This window comes from Carica papaya, chromosome 5, assembly GCF_054855325.1.
Source record: "Carica papaya isolate Zhongbai chromosome 5, ASM5485532v1, whole genome shotgun sequence".
NCBI lineage: Eukaryota > Viridiplantae > Streptophyta > Magnoliopsida > Brassicales > Caricaceae > Carica > Carica papaya.
Window position 1 is genome coordinate 36279596 of NC_142313.1, and position 16206 is coordinate 36295801.

The 16206-nt window shown below is 33.5% G+C and overlaps 1 protein-coding gene across 1 annotated transcript; it reads right to left on the reverse strand.

The window, feature by feature from the left end:
- Positions 1–1858: 1858 nt before the first annotated feature.
- On the reverse strand, positions 1859–15094 carry ACA9 (autoinhibited Ca(2+)-ATPase 9). Its single transcript, XM_022040235.2, has 33 exons — positions 14597–15094; positions 13208–13324; positions 13076–13115; positions 11262–11377; positions 11045–11176; positions 10874–10963; positions 10218–10287; positions 9654–9724; positions 9478–9561; positions 9307–9384; positions 9152–9223; positions 8910–8993; positions 8736–8818; positions 8523–8631; positions 8386–8441; positions 8230–8272; positions 8056–8139; positions 7739–7876; positions 7474–7539; positions 7293–7391; positions 6730–6840; positions 5998–6165; positions 5613–5672; positions 5204–5368; positions 5018–5134; positions 4710–4808; positions 3879–4016; positions 3534–3634; positions 3217–3262; positions 2958–3092; positions 2636–2743; positions 2457–2548; positions 1859–2287 (listed from the first exon to the last, which is right to left on the reverse strand). Exons 1-33 carry the CDS (start codon positions 14777–14779, stop codon positions 2182–2184), a joined length of 3261 nt encoding a protein of 1086 aa, XP_021895927.1. The 5' UTR covers positions 14780–15094; the 3' UTR covers positions 1859–2181.
- Positions 15095–16206: the final 1112 nt, after the last annotated feature.

Consider the following 16206-nt stretch of genomic DNA (forward strand, 5'->3'; position numbering starts at 1 on the left):
TATAGTTCTAATACCGTATTAGAAAAGGAAATAAACAATGAATTTAGAGAAGAAAAATTCTCTTGATTTATGTATATTGATATTCGAATGTATGCTATTTATATACAAAGTAAAGGGCTAAACTAGAAAATTTAAATGTAGTTGGTTATAACAGAAAAATGATAACAAAATTGATACCAGAAAAAACAAACAATTAATTCTACTTGGTGTACGAAGCACAGTGCATACACAGCTGCACAGGCCTTCGCACAACGAGCAGGGCCGCATACAGCGCCCTCTTCTCCCCCGCTTGCAGTCCAAGCCGCTCATGACCTCTCTCACTCATGTGCACCTCCACACGTCTCCGCACTTGTAGCCATGGCCGCTTGCACACGTCTGCTTTTCCTTTCTTCCTCCCTTCCCTCGACTCTCCCTCCCTTCTTTCTTCTTTCCCAGTGGAGATCGCGGCTCCGCGATCTCCTTCTTCTCTCCTACTTGTGGTAACCACCACATACGGTCCCTTTCTACCTTCTCACTCCTTTTTTTTCCTCCTTTCTTTTTCTTCTTTTCTTCTTTTTTTCCCTTTAATTTGCAGTTGCTGCCGCAAACAGCTTCCCTGAATCGGGAGCCATTGGATCAGCTCCAAACAGTGAAATCTTGGCCGTCCATTTAAGACTCAATTTGAGCCATCCAATTGATATAGGCTGGAAACCATTCCTACCATGTGATCAGGCACGCGTGAGAAGATTAGGACAGTCTGATCGTCCCTCGCACACAGATTACCATGATAGAGATCCCTCACGCAGATCGCCATATAGGCGATCCCCTACACGTGGCAACCACGCAGCCAAAGTCTGTTACGCATGTAGACACGTTACATTCTGACGTATTCTGTTTTTTAAAAATTACAGAAGGATCCAGTCTCTTGAAAATTCTTTCATTCAGATCTCTGGACCCTATTTTTATGTCCAAAAGGCCCTTAAACATTTTGATTTTGCCAGTTTTCGTCCTTAAAGGTTTATTTATATTTTTAAAAACTTAAAATTTATTTTTATATTTTTATTGAATTTATTTTTATTTGTACGTATTTTAATATTTTTTCATTTTTTTAATTTATCTTCTAATTTCTAATTTATTCCTTTAATTTTAATAAATTAATTAGCCTTAAAAAAATGGAATATTACATGGCGAGTGGAGAGGGGTTGGTGAATTAGAAGAGAAATTCTTATGTTTTCCTCTTATTTATTTTCTGTTTCGTTATCATATTATTATCATATTTTAATTAAGGTTGATAACATGTTTGCACAATCACACTCTAGCATTGTTGTACACAGTTTCATTTTTTCTACTCATGCATAATGTGTTGTTTTACTAAGTTAATTCAGGATATGATTTTACTGTTACTCATGTTGCAGGCTCGATTTGCAACTTCACATTCAAAAAGTTAGAAGGATTAAAAAGAAAAATGAACAAAGAATTTTCTTTTGAAGGCCTAAGTAAACCGTAAGAAGAAAATTTGAGAAATTTTTTTATAAAAGGATAAATTATGCTTTCTAATCTTTTTTCCTCAAAATTATGTTCATTTCATTTAAAAAAGACATAATTTATTTAACAATAAAAAATAATTATAAAACTAATTATGAAGTTCGAAAATTTAAAATATTTGACGTATAACGATAAATTACAAATCAATAAATTATGAAAGGAAAAAGATATATTACATTCATAAGTTATCATATCTGAAAATTCATAATATTAAAAGTTTTTAAGGGTGACCAAGAATAGTCAAATATTATACACTATATGATGTTTGATTTCAGCTTATTCATGTGATAAGTGGTTTCAAAATTTTATGCTAAGTCCTCTTAAAGCCAACACCTAATTATAATCACTCTACTCCTAAACAGTTTCATTTAAGCAATTAAATTTTACAATTGCATCAACTAATAACAGAATATACAATAAAGTTTACAAACAATATAACTGTTTTGATAAATTGATTCTTTTTCAAAGTTCGTTAGCTGTAAAATCTATAGCCGTATGTATGTATGTATTTAGGTCTGGTAGCTGTGTGGCAAATCTTCAAAGCAGCTTATATTATTTCAATCTACCAGAGAAATTCTTTAAGCATCCCCAGCAGCTTTGAGCCCCATTCATATTGCAGCCTCAATAAAAAATTTGTTTACCAAAAACGCACCAGAGTTAGGCATTCCGCGCAGCTCTGTTTCGCCGGAATTTCTTCTTCACGTACACACTAACTGGAGTCTTGGGAACTGGAATCAGTTTTCCAGCTGCAGCGAGCGGCCAGCTGTGAGACGATAAGGAAGGACTGTCAGCATAACTTATATGACTGCCTAACTTAATTTTGTCAAATTTATTTGCAATTCTCACTTATTTTTTAATTACAAGATAACAAAAACCATCTTTAAAATAATAAAAATGGAAATTGAAAAGATGCATATCAAATTTGAAGCAACCTGAGGAGACCAATTCCAATTGAAGCAAGCCATAGTTTCCAGCTGATCCTGACTGTTGATGCAAAGTTTCCAAGGAATGTAACAATGATAATCTGCAGATCAAAGTAGGATCAGCTCTGTCAAGACCAAGTAATATGCAAAATCACGAACACCCAAAAACTAATAAAGTTTTTGCTCACCTGGAGGATAAATGTGACTGCAATAATTCCAATGAAGAGGTAGTTTTTAGTCACTCCCTTAAAGACATTCATTTCATCCGGTTTTCGAGCATTGAACTCATTGAATATCTGTAATTTAAACAGGCAGTAGATACATGCTCTGAGCATTAGAATGATCCCAGAAAAGAAAAAAACTCAGATGAAATTAATACAACTCTAGGGTATGAAGAATATAAATTACTCTTTAATTAAGAATTTAATGAAAAATGATTTAGAAAACATTCGTTCCCAAGTTTTGGTATTTATCTCTACTGAAATAGTTTGTACAAAAAATCCTACTTACTTGACACATGACAAAAGCATTGAAAATCATAGTGTTTTTCACTTCAACAGCATGTTCTCTGTTGTCATGATTCAATTGAAGAACAGTCAGTCCCGCAAAATTGAACACAAGGAGGACCGCAACTTGATACATAGCCTATAATTCCAAAGTAAAAAGATAGATAATAGTCACTTAACTGGAAATTCATAGATTTCATTAATTAGGTGGCATGTACACACCAATAATAACTCAACCTCCTGAAGAGGACAATAATATATACCTGTACAAGTATGTTCCTCCACATGATGTTTGTTATAAGCGGTTCCCTGAGAAAAACAATAGTATGTCATCCCAAACAATCAAATACCATCCTGTTCAGACATTTGAAATAAAAAAGACAAGTATTCTTTCAGAGTCTTTCTCCTAGTCAAATATGGAGGAATAAAAAAAGAAAAGTCAGTTTATGACTAGTCTATCCATTAAAAGCAGAAGCCTATAGAATCAGAGTGCTCCATCAACAATAAGGACAATCAAATACATATATAGAGTATATTTCAAGTTATACAGCATATTTTTAACAAGCTCATAAATTCAGACCTTCGGCCCACAGGTGATCTGTGCATAAGGTGGTCTGTTGGTGGTTCAGTAGCCAGTGCAAGTGCCCCAAGGGTGTCCATGATAAGGTTAACCCAGAGTAGCTGTAACACAGATAAATAAACAAATAAATAAACCATACTAGGGTCAATATAGAATAAACCTAGAAAATTCCCCATGCAAACATGCTATTGATCTTTGGCAAGCAAACAGTTATTCCCACTGAATTAACCATTCTGCTTCTCCCCCCATTCCAAGGATGAAAATGTCTGCAGTATGCAGTATCAAGTTTATTTTTAACCATAATCATCTCAGAAAATTTAAATATATGAGAGAGAGAGAAGCAACCTGTACTGCTTTTAAAGGAACATCACCAGAGGACACTGCTGCCACAACATTAATTACAAGAGCTGCAACATTGACAGTAAGCTGGAATTGTATAAATTTCTGGATATTGGCATATACAGAACGTCCCCAGCGGACAACCTTCAAAGAAATTGTAAAAATAATCTTTGTAAGAAACTACAAATCTTTCCGAATTTCAGTGAGAAAAATAGGGGAAGACAAGCAAACAAGAAGGATACAGTATAGAAAAATCAATCACTCACAAAAAATAACTTCGCAAACAACTTCTTGTAGGTCCTAGTTAGTAAATAAATGATCTTGTCAATAAGTACTGTTCATTTTATAGGTCAAATAGAGCTGGAGATTCTAAAAATCTCACTGAAGTGGCTATATTTTTTCTCTCTGCCATCACTGTTTCCAAAACAAGAAGGCATTGGCTATTGTCCGCAACAAGTTAGAGAGAGAGTTTGCATTGGCTATTGTCCACAACAAGTTAGAGAGAGTTTAACTGTCTATATCTATTCATGAAGTTCAAGGACAGCAGTGAAGAAGAACCTGACTAAGCAAAAGAAAAATCAAAGGAATGTAAACATGATTGGTAAAAATTGTTATTATGGTGTCCTGAGAACTAACAACATAAAAATACATTCCAGAACATCTGTTGTAACTTTGTTAGCAAGTAAAGCAGAAACCCTGCCATATTATATTAGGCAATTTGAAAAAAACAACTGTGAACATGTGGAATTGAAACTCCAGTATACAATTCAGGCAGAAGGCATAGAGAACGCCAATATAATAATATCTGCAAGAAAAAATTCTAACATTTTCACCCACCTTTACAACTGATGCAAAGTTATCATCCAAAATAATAATATCTGAACTTTCTTTTGCAACTTCTGTCCCTTGAATGCCCATTGAGAGACCTATATCTGCCTAAAATATAAAAAGGTAAAAGTGAAATACACTTCAAAAAGTAAATACTATACATCTTGAAAGATAGAGAAGAAAAATAAAGTTCTTTTTAAGAGGATAAGGAAGGCTAAAAGTACTTTAGATGATGACTTAACGACAACATTCAAAACTATGAACAAAGCTATAATAATGCTGATATCATGAACTGAATGAAAATAAAGACAACAAACCTCATGAAGTGCAGGAGCATCATTAGTTCCATCTCCAGTCACAGCAACAACATCGCCTCCCTTGCGTAGTGCTTGCACAAGCAAAAGCTTATCATTAGGTGAAGATCTCCCCATCACCTATTAATCACTTAGAATTAGTTTGTATGTCACGTCTATCCCTTCCAAAGAAAAAAATTGTGATCATACCGTTATTCTTTTTGCAATTTGTTCTCTCTCTCTTTCAGATAGTGCACGGAATACCCTTCCTTCGATGATATTTGGTTCTGTAGCCTCAGCATCTGAACCAAGTATGCCACACTCCAAGGCTATTGCCTTTGCTGTTTGAATATTGTCTCCAGTAACCATGCGTACCTACAAATCACGAAGACTTTGTTCTCAATAGCCATTTCTCCATGATTTAATTATTTATTGAATCTATAAACTTGCATTGTTAAAGGAAATCGATATCAAGGACCTCAAGAAAGAGGTTGAAAAGGATAAGCAAAAAATTCAAAGAAGAAACTTGTCTCCAAAAGCATCATTGTTGGACACTTCAAAAGAACATATTAAGAAGAACATTTCTGTAAAGACAATTAACAAATATGTGGCAGACTACCTTTACACCAGCCGCTGTGCAGACTCTGACTGCATCCTTGACACCAGGGCGACAAGGATCCTACACATGAAAATATGAGCAAAAAAAAAGACATCATTACTCCATGAGAAGGGGCAACTTCTACAGGGCTTATGGTCACCAGTAAGTAATCCATGGAAAAGAGCTGGCCTGACTAACATGATATTACTACATGTTCAGCCAAAGAAATATTTTTCTGATAAATGATAATGCAATTAGGTAATAACCTACTAATAATTCCAAAAAATATTTTCTATACATGGTTAGAAATACTCAAATCAAACAGAAAAAGGCCAATATTTTCACAAAAATTAATGACAGACTAGGAATTCATACTGTAGTAGTAGAATAATTTGAGGATGTGTACCTTTATGCCAACAATAGCAAGCAGAACCAGCTCCTCTTCAGGTAAAACCCATTTATCTAAGCTCTCTTCATCTTTAGGAACTCTCTCCATCTCAAACGATCTGTAAGCAATTGCAACGCAACGCAAGCTACTAGCAGCCATGCTATCAATAGCAGCCTTGAAAAATTCCTACATAAAGATCTCAAGAAAGAAAAACTCATTCAAAAGCTTATCTAAGGGTTTTAAAAATATCTAAATTCATTGTAAGGATATTCAAATTGAAGTGAATAATATTATATTATATCTTCTGATTTTCAGTCCTCTCAGGCATCAAACTAATATCAGAATTATTTAGTTCATCCCAGTGCTGAAAGATGCATAAGTAAAAGCAATTACTCATATTACACATAAACAAACACATCTACGTATATAAATATATACATATGCAGTATATACTTGTAACATTAGCACTAAAAATAAGAGCAAACTATGGGTTTTGTAATTTCATGATTTTGTATATCAACTAATAGAAATTGCTTTTGCTTTACGTTCATGCCTACCAGTACTTACGCAGAAATGCCACTGTTCAATTACTTAAATAATATCTGAGAATGTCATTGACAAATAGTAATTCAAGAAGAGCACACTGATGCATTGCTCAACTTTAACCTTTCATTTATAGTCATATCTCAAAAAATGCATGTTATATTTCCTTTCTTATTATTATTTCAGCGTAAGAGAATTGTCCCTAACCTTCTCTTCCTCAATAGGTTGCTGGTGACCATTTGAGTCAAGATAATGCGTGCATGAGGCTAGAACTATCTCAGCTGCTCCCTTCCAATGTATATGAACTTCAGACTTAGCCTGCCATTAATCAACCACTTGTTCTCCTTAGCATACGACAAAGTAGAGCTTGTTTTCAGCATTGGCATAAACCAAATGAAGGGATAAATAAAAGAGACTATGCACCTCTTTCCTTTTTTCTGGAAGAGGAAAATATATTTTGACTGGAAATACGATCATGACATATGAACTTTTAAGAGAAAGGATAACTATGTTTACATGCATCTGGGATTATTAGAAAAACAATAATATTATTTCTAGCAGATTCCAAATCAAAAGTTTGGAGATGAGACAAATAGCAGTCCCTTTTGATACTTTCGTTGCGCTAAAGTATACAAAATATTCAAGAGCTGCAGCATCATGAAAACAATACATCTGATATCATTGCAAACATCAATGCATACAGTAGTAATACTGATATAACCTTTTTTGAAAATTGTCTTAGAAATTCAGAGATAGGATGAAGGCATTACCCCTTTTACTGCAACACCCCCTCGCTTTTTCTCTGAGTTGAAAGGGAAAACGTGGATAATTGAGGATTCTGATCTGACAACATCAAATTCCATTCCCAACTGTAACGAGGATGTCAGAGCTTTAAGCAACTTTAGAGAAGAAAAGAATCATATATAATGAAAAAGTAAACTAAAGAGGTACCTTGACTGCCCATAAAAGAATAGCCTTTTCTGTAGGAGATCCGGAAATTTCCACAGGTCCACCATCCTGCCATAATATGTAAATCAAATTATATTTTGCACAGGAGCTGGACTGTAATTCTCACAGGAAGGAAAGCAAGTAATGTAGAACGGAAATAGCCCAAAACGATTCTAAATATATAAATACTTGCTTTTAGCAGCTTCCTATCTTTATTAAAATGCTCATTTTATTGCAAAAAGCAGTATTAAGATAAGTAAATAACTACCTTAGGCACAAAAACATTGCCTGTAGTGTTCTGTGCCACACCCTGATATAGAAGAGAGGCCAGAGCTGGGTGAAGCTGAGAGGAGTCCTCTGGTGGGTTCATTTTCTTTTTCCCAGCATATGCCTCTACAACTGTCATCTGTACAACAAGATTCAAAGTATTGAACAATTTCAAACAAATTGGAATGATATATAAGTAACAACTTTAATATTGTTTTAATTAACAATTATGAGAATGTAATGAATGCATGGTGCTGATATAAATGTGAGACAAGTCTCAAATATTTTTTTCCATCAAATCTCCTGGGTATCATGTACCTGATTCAACGTCAATGTCCCAGTTTTATCACTGCAAATGGTTGTAGCAGAACCCATAGTTTCACATGCTGAAAGTCGCCGAACCTGTAAGTGTAGAAGCTTTGAGTATAAACAAAATTTCTGGACAGAATCAATAAATAGTTTCTAAAAAGAAGTGATGGTGTTGATACTTGCCAAAGCTTTATCTGCCATCATCTTTCTCATTGAGTATGCCAGACTGTTATTAATCATGTTCAAAGGTAAGTAAAACCAACGAATAAGAAAAAATAATTGTTTTATAGATATATACACAAATGATATCATTCATCAAAATCATGAACGTAAACTTACGTCAAAGTAACTGCCAGAGGAAGCCCTTCAGGTACTGCTACAACCACGATGGTAACCTGAATGGCACCAGACCAGAATTAGTGAAAATATTAATTAATAACAATCTAAATATATAGATTTATTAAATATCGACGTACTGCGATGGTAATAATTTTGATAACTTCATCAACTGCATCTCCGAGGCTAGTCTGGCCTCGAACAAACTGGATCCTTCCATCTGGGAATGTTGTATTGCCAGTAAAGTATCTGGAAAGCCCGAATAAAATTATACAAACAGTAAGAGATGTGAAATTATCTAAAGAAATATTAAAATTATACATTTCAAGATTATTGTTAATTTCTAATTTCACCTGACCAAAAGGACAATAAGCACAGAAAGAGCAACAGTAAGCCCAACTATGCCAATAAAAGTTGCAACTCCATTTAAGCGTACCTATCACAAGTTTGTCAAAAAATAATCATAAAGGTCTTTATCACATTATTGTAAGTAACTAGTGTATAAGCAGCACTGGTAAAGACAAAACCTGCAAGGGAGTCTCTTCGCCAGTATCTTCAGAGATACTTGCCATCAATAATCCCCATTCTGTATTGATTCCAACACCAGTTACCTAAAAATAATTATTTAAAGTAGATTCATTTGCTCAACTGTTCTCTTCCCAAAACCAGAGAAAGTGCAAGGTTCTATTTGTTAAAAGAAGAAAACATGTTTATGTCTTCCTTTACAAACTTCACATATGTTTATGTATAAAAACATTTTGTAACTCACCAGCATAGTACCAACACCATCAGCTACCTTGCAACCAGACATTAGGAAGGGTGCCTTCTGATCTTTATGTACCTACAAGCCAAACCATGCTTAGAAACAAAAAGAAGTTGGATTATATGATAGAGTTACCTCAATAGACAGAAAAACAAACTTACAATCTTGCTTTCTCCAGTCATGCTAGACTCATCAATGGCAAGAGAATGACCCATAATTAAGATTCCATCAGCTGGGACCTAAGCATAACGTGCAAAGAGTAAATTAAGCTAAAATAAAAAAAGTTAAGTACCACTGAAAACAAAATAGAAACCTCCAAAAAGTATGCGCACCTGGTCACCTATTCTAAGTGGTACAACATCTCCAACAACAATATCAAAAATCGAAATTTTCACTGTTCTACCACCTCTCATGACCTGTGAAGATTTTCAACTAAGGATTAACAGATTAATTCCAATTTGAAGGATGTAACAAGTATGACCTTTCACATGCTGCAAAAAATACATACCTCTAGTTGTATATTTCGCTTTTCTTCATTGAGATTTTGAAACTGAAGAGATTGACGATAATCACTAGTGGCTGATAAAAGAGTATGAAAGGATAAGGTTAAGAAAGGAAAAACAGGAAACATATATCGCATTTCTAAGTAGTTAAATAATAAGCAGGCAAAAAATGCTGCACCAAGTCACATTCAGATGCTAATGCTGGACACTGATTTAATTTTAATTGGAGATCATAGTAGGATAAAGTAAGGCCTACTTGCTAACCTATAATTTACCACAGACATGTTTCTTCTATCAAGGAGCCAGACAAAATACAAGAAAAAAAAATCAGATGCTAATGCTCTAAGAAATTTTAATCTTAAGGCTAAATACGTAAACACGTTATATGAAGGAGCCAGAAGAAAACCACAACAAAATTTATCCCAATTCCACTCTCAAGAAGGGGAATCAGAGAAAAGATCTTTGAGGAAACTATTGCAATTCGTACGAACTACCCAAATTCTCTTATCATCTGCAAAGCACTCATATGATGCTAAAACAAGGAGTACGTAACCACTTTGAATTCATACCAGTCACGACAATAACAAGAAGAACAGCAAAGGCAATGCTTCCCCCATCATGCCATCCTTCTTTCAAACCCTGAGAAAAATATCCAAAACGGGCAGGGAGAAAATGTCAATAATGAGAGAAAAGTGAACCTCCCCTCTCAAGAATAATAGAAACTAGAAGTAAAATAAAAATAAAAATGAAACCATGCACAAACGTAAAATAGCAAAGGAAAGGTGAAAGGAGAAAGGGCCCAAGGAAATAAATCTATCATAGAATTTATATGGTAGCTCGTAAAACAGCATATTCCATTCATGGTACAACTTTTTCTGATGGCTCCAAAATTTTGTTGGAAAATTTACAAACATCCATGTGATAATAAAAAAAGTATTAACAATCTGTGTTAACATGATAAATATGCATTTCCATCTCTAGCACATTTTGGATTTTAATGGAGTTCATTAGCACATCAAAGAGAATTATCGTTTATTTGTGGCTAGCTAGTTATTTTCATCATGATAAAAGAAAGTCCAGGTGTCACAAGGTATTATCAATGCTCAGTCATATCAAAAAGCATGTTTTACACATGAATAAGACCAAACTTGCACCTTGAGTTGGGTGTCCTCCAAAGAATTTCTAGTTTAATCTAAACAAGCAATGAAATGAACCAGAAACTAACCTCTGTCTTTATTCCCAATATAAGTGAAGCTATAGCAGCTATAATCAAGATAATAAGAGTTAAATCCTGCCAAGCTTCCCAGAGGAACCTCTGTAGCCAAGTAAAAAGAGAAAAGAAGTGAGCAAGTTGACTAGCAAAAAGGATGACAAACATAGGGCGCAAGTTATATACCAAGAAATTTCTTCCTTTCTTCTGTGGATAAGTATTTGATCCAAATGCATTCCTCCGGTTTATGATTTCCATTTCATCCCCATTAATTCCCTTCTCAAGATTTGATTTTAACTTACTTGCCAATCCTTTAACCTGATGCAATAGTAAGAATACATCAGGGAACCTAACGAAACAGCAACTTGGCATAGATCGGATAATATGATAACAGTTGACTTACACCACCATATTGTTGCAAAGCAGAAAAATTATGATCCCTGGTCATTGCAGCAAGTTGTTCTAGTTCAATTGTGAAATCACCAGCAGAAGTTGGAGATGTAACTGTTGTGCCCAGCACTGTATAAGTTGAAACAAATTAACAAGTAAATAAAAAACTTCAATGGCATGATAAGTACTTGTTTAGCTCAAGAATGAATATCATCCTACTACTCACATTCTATCCATGAAGAGTTAACATTTTTTATCACCTTTCTGTCTAAGCAAAACTAGTTTTCTTTATATTTAGCATGCCGAGCTCAAGCTACAATGCCAGAATGGTACTCGTAGATAATGACTTTCATATAGCTATCCTAATCCCTTAATTGCAACAACTAAAAATTCCAAACAAGATGGCTTCATATGCCAGTTGTCACGAATCAAATATAGCTTTTAGACTGACGTTAAACCCGATCATAAGACTGAAATACCAAAACAGGAACCACAAATTAAAATAGCTAAAAAAATATAGTTTTTTGTTATCATCATGATGAACCATCATTGGGATATTATGCTGCGAAGATCAGAAATGTTTAAACACTATCTTGTAATAGTAAAGACAGTGCTAATAAACTTGGGTCTAGTGGATGGTGAATGGCAATATTCCCTCTGAATAACTAGCTCAGCATGGCATTCAAGATGATAAAAACAAGAAGTGAATTCCCCATTCTCCCAATATTTTTTTCGAACCACTTGGAGGTTCTTATCTATTCTAGGATAAAAAATTGCTGGTTACCAGACCTTCTGTATTATGTTCGGAGGCCAGTCTCTTCTCAACAGAGAAGAGCTTGGTTACCTTTTAGATAGTTTGGCTGATCCTTCTTGTAATTACTCATTCTGTTCTACATGAATGGCTTGCTGCCTTTCTCTATAATACTACTTTTTCCTCCTAAAGATACCTTGATTATGAAACTTGGTTACTTACAATAAACAGACTATTAATTTTGGTACTATCAAATTCTGTAGTAGACTAAATTCATAGGGGACCTTATGGATGGAGAAATTTTTTTACGTTTATATAGATAATAAAGAAATATTATTGAGAAGGGAGAAAATACAAGACAAAAAGGCTAGGTATCCTCTAGCAAAACAAAGAATGCAAGAAAAGTAAAAAGAGAAAGACTAGCTAGACATTAGAAAAATAGCCAGCTCATCTCTATACAAAAGCGAAAGAGAATGTAGAAAATGTAGTCCAACCAGCAAAATTTTTCAAATGGGAATTTTACTTGGCATACTAAAAGGGAATGTTTGTCAACAATCTCCCATCTAGTACCATCCTTTCAAGAGCATTGGTAATAAATGAACGTTAGATTGCCCCAGAATTTATTAATCCCTAGTCTTTGTTGTTATTTTTTTTTAAAAAAAAGTAGATTTGTTCATTGCCAATTAACTTAATTTTTGGGAAAATCAATTCCGTTCTATTATTTAACATGGCAGCAGAACAAGATGGTTTTTGAATGCATAATTATCCTATTTTATTATTATTGAAAAGTTAATTTCGCACAAGGTAATGGTAGTTGTGCATGATCCACACTTTCAACATGGTGAGCATGTGTATGAAAGAGTGTATTAGTTATAAACAATAAATTGAGTCATTTTCAATTAGTCTAAAGCTCTTAAAAAATTGGCTCAACTCTATTACCTAACATTTATAATTTTCTTCTCACAATTTACGATGGAAATCAAATTTAGTATATTTAAAGCCAATATTGGCTCAATTCTTGGACAGAAAATGCATAAAAGATAGGTTTGATGACAAATGCTCATATGGTGACATACCAAGTTGTCGTTCCCCTGCCAATTTGAAAAGCAATGCTGCCTGATGGAAGAGTGCCGAATGATCAGAAACGAAACAAGTACAAAAGAATGGCAAATATACATGTGAAAATATCGATTAACAACAAACATTACTCTTATGACTTGAGCATGAGCTCTAATCATCCTTCTCCTGTGATCATTTTCTTCTTCCTTCTTTAAGTCCAAAGTATACCGAAATCGTCGAGAGGCATTCAATACAAATGCTGCTTGCTGCAGGGAAAAAAGGTAAATAAATAAGAACTTTATTCCAAACTTAAAACACTCCTGTTTGCATAACAAACATATAATATTCGGAGTAAGCTTTCTCATTTTAATGATAAATACCAGTTTGACCACAAGTAACATGCAAAACAAGTATCAGTTAACTTTGGATCAAGGAAATAAAACACTATGATCAGTTAAGCTCAATTTAGTCTCGAGCTTGGTCAAAATTGAACTAGAGCCAAACTTAAGACTAAGAGAATGGGCTCGTTTAACTAACTAAATTCGAGCCAAAAACTATTCAGATCCAAAGCTTATATTGATCAATTATGAAATTAGTTATATTATTTATTTGTTAAATATATCATATATTTTTTAAATTTTATACTAATTATATTATATAATTCTATGTTTATAATAAAGAATATTTTTATAAATATCTTTATTATAGTACACTAATTATATTATGTAATTACATATTTATAATATTGAATAGTAATTTGTTTTATTAATTTATTAATAAAAATGTATGTCATAAACAAGCTCTTGACGAGCTCGATTATGTCGAGTTTATTCAAGCTCAAACTCAATGAAGCTCTACTTTTTATCTAATTTTTTTCTAATTGAACAATACTGATATATTTGTATTGAGTTCTTGGCACCTTTATATCCAATTTAATTTAAAAACTATTTTCCAGAAATTTTTAACGTAAAGAAAAATGAATTGTCTTTTTTTTTTTATCTCACCAATTTTCAACCGATAATCTAATTTTACTTAACAATTTGACAAATAGAATATAGTGCCACTAATTGGCAAGGTAATTATCATTATTTTGATTATTCAGAGTTGAATAACATGTTTGAACACAACTAAACTGCAGATCAGATTGATGAAATATCTGACTCAGTGGATAACCAACTGCTCATTACTTTCTTTTTTTTTTTTGAGAATATATTTCCATTACAAATTAAACAATTTCACCAGCCAGAATATTCTTTCTTTTTTGGAGAAGAAACAATCATCATTTTTTTATGATTAGCCAGAATATAAATCATGCAGTTGGCAACATTTTCATGTTTGTCTCATGAATCAAAAGCATCTCATGGAGAAAAGATGAGAGATGAAAAATGAAAATGCAAACAACCAATCTCATTCAATTGCAATGACCATTCAACATAAACAAGACACATAAAGTAATAAATCCAAACTGGGGGCCAGGAAAAGGAAGAATGTTTAAGCGCACAACAAAGAAAAAGAGAAGGACAAAGAAAATTGATTACCCTCCATCGCCTGAGAGTCTCAACGGGAGCATTTTTGGTTTGAGCGATATCGAAAGGATCGTCCGGATCGTTTTCGAGTTCTTCATTGAATTCTTCTTCAGGCTTGGCAGAACCCGCCTCCATGTCTTCGTGACGACCGGACATTGATGGCAACAACAGTCCGTTGGAGGAGGAAGTGCTCATAATAATTCAGAACGATTAGAACGACTTTCCACCTCAATCGCTCCTGCAAGAGAGATGGCGGATCCCTCCACAAATCACACAATGCCTGTAGCCAAATCTCACAATGGCACTCTCTCTCTCTCTCTCTCTCTATCCTTTAAACTGAAGAAGGCTACCTCAATAAAAGGAAGCAGCAGTTTCTACAGGAATTGCAGAGAAAACTATAATAAACGTAGAGACGTACACAAACAAAAAACAGAATGTTGTCGAATCTGTGGATTATTGGTTGGCGAATGCGGGAAATGTGGAAGGCTTCCTCGCCGTTTGCTCCCGCGAAAAAATGGGTACTGAAATTCAACCAAATTTTTTTTGAAAAAAAAAAAAACGTGTCCATTCACACTCCATACGCGGAGATTGAGAAATAACTGTTTTTTTTTTTAATTTTTTTATTTTTCCAAAATGTCTTAATTGTTTTTTTAAGCCAAGACATGTATGTTTTTAGATTTAAAATTTAATATTTATTTCAAATATATTTTTTCTGTTTCTAAGTAATATTAAATTCTTTTTTCTAACGAAAAGAAAATAATTCAACCTCCATGTATGGAGATTGTCTGTTTTTTTTTTTTGTTTTTTTTTAAATTTTTCGATTTTTGGTTAAATTTTTCATCATTTTATTGGGGTCAACAAATGGGAGTGTTTATGCAGTTTTCAAATTGACCAACTAATAATCCACATATTTCAAAACATTCATTTTGTTGTTTGTGAGCATCTTTACTTTTTTTGGTGTAAAAATTTTTGTTTCCTTTATTGGAGTGAGCTCCCTCAATTTAAAGACAAGAGCAAGAGAGAGAGAAAGTCTTTACACTATTTATCTCTAGGCAACGTGTGCTCTTTGTGTGTGATTATGCCATCTCTCTTGGATGGCAATTGAGATGGAGATTCGTTCTACTTATTCAATCTTCATTATTATGAGCACTTGTTCCATCAACGTACTTGTTGCCATCAATGTTTGATCGTCGTAAAGACATGAAAGCGAAATTTATCAAATTTGAAGTAGCATTCGATGAAAAATTAAAAAAACAGATCTTATGATCTTTTTGATATAACTCACGTTAAAAATGCATTCGTCATTACTCTCAAGTAATGGTGAGTATATAAATTTTCTTTCCTCTTTTTTTTTTTTTTTATTCCAATATTTGTTGTATGCATTTTTATTCTTACTTATATTATATGCATTCTTAAATCTGTCTGCATATATATTGTTTATGGTATATTAATGTCCTTATATCTATTCATAATTTATAGATACTTTTTTTATTTTAATTTTATTTCTTATACTACTTACTTGTACATATTTTATATAAATATAGAAGAGTAAAAAGATAGAGCATCTGTTAAATAAAGAAAGTGAATAATACTTATAATTTTGCTTGAAATATAGTATCATT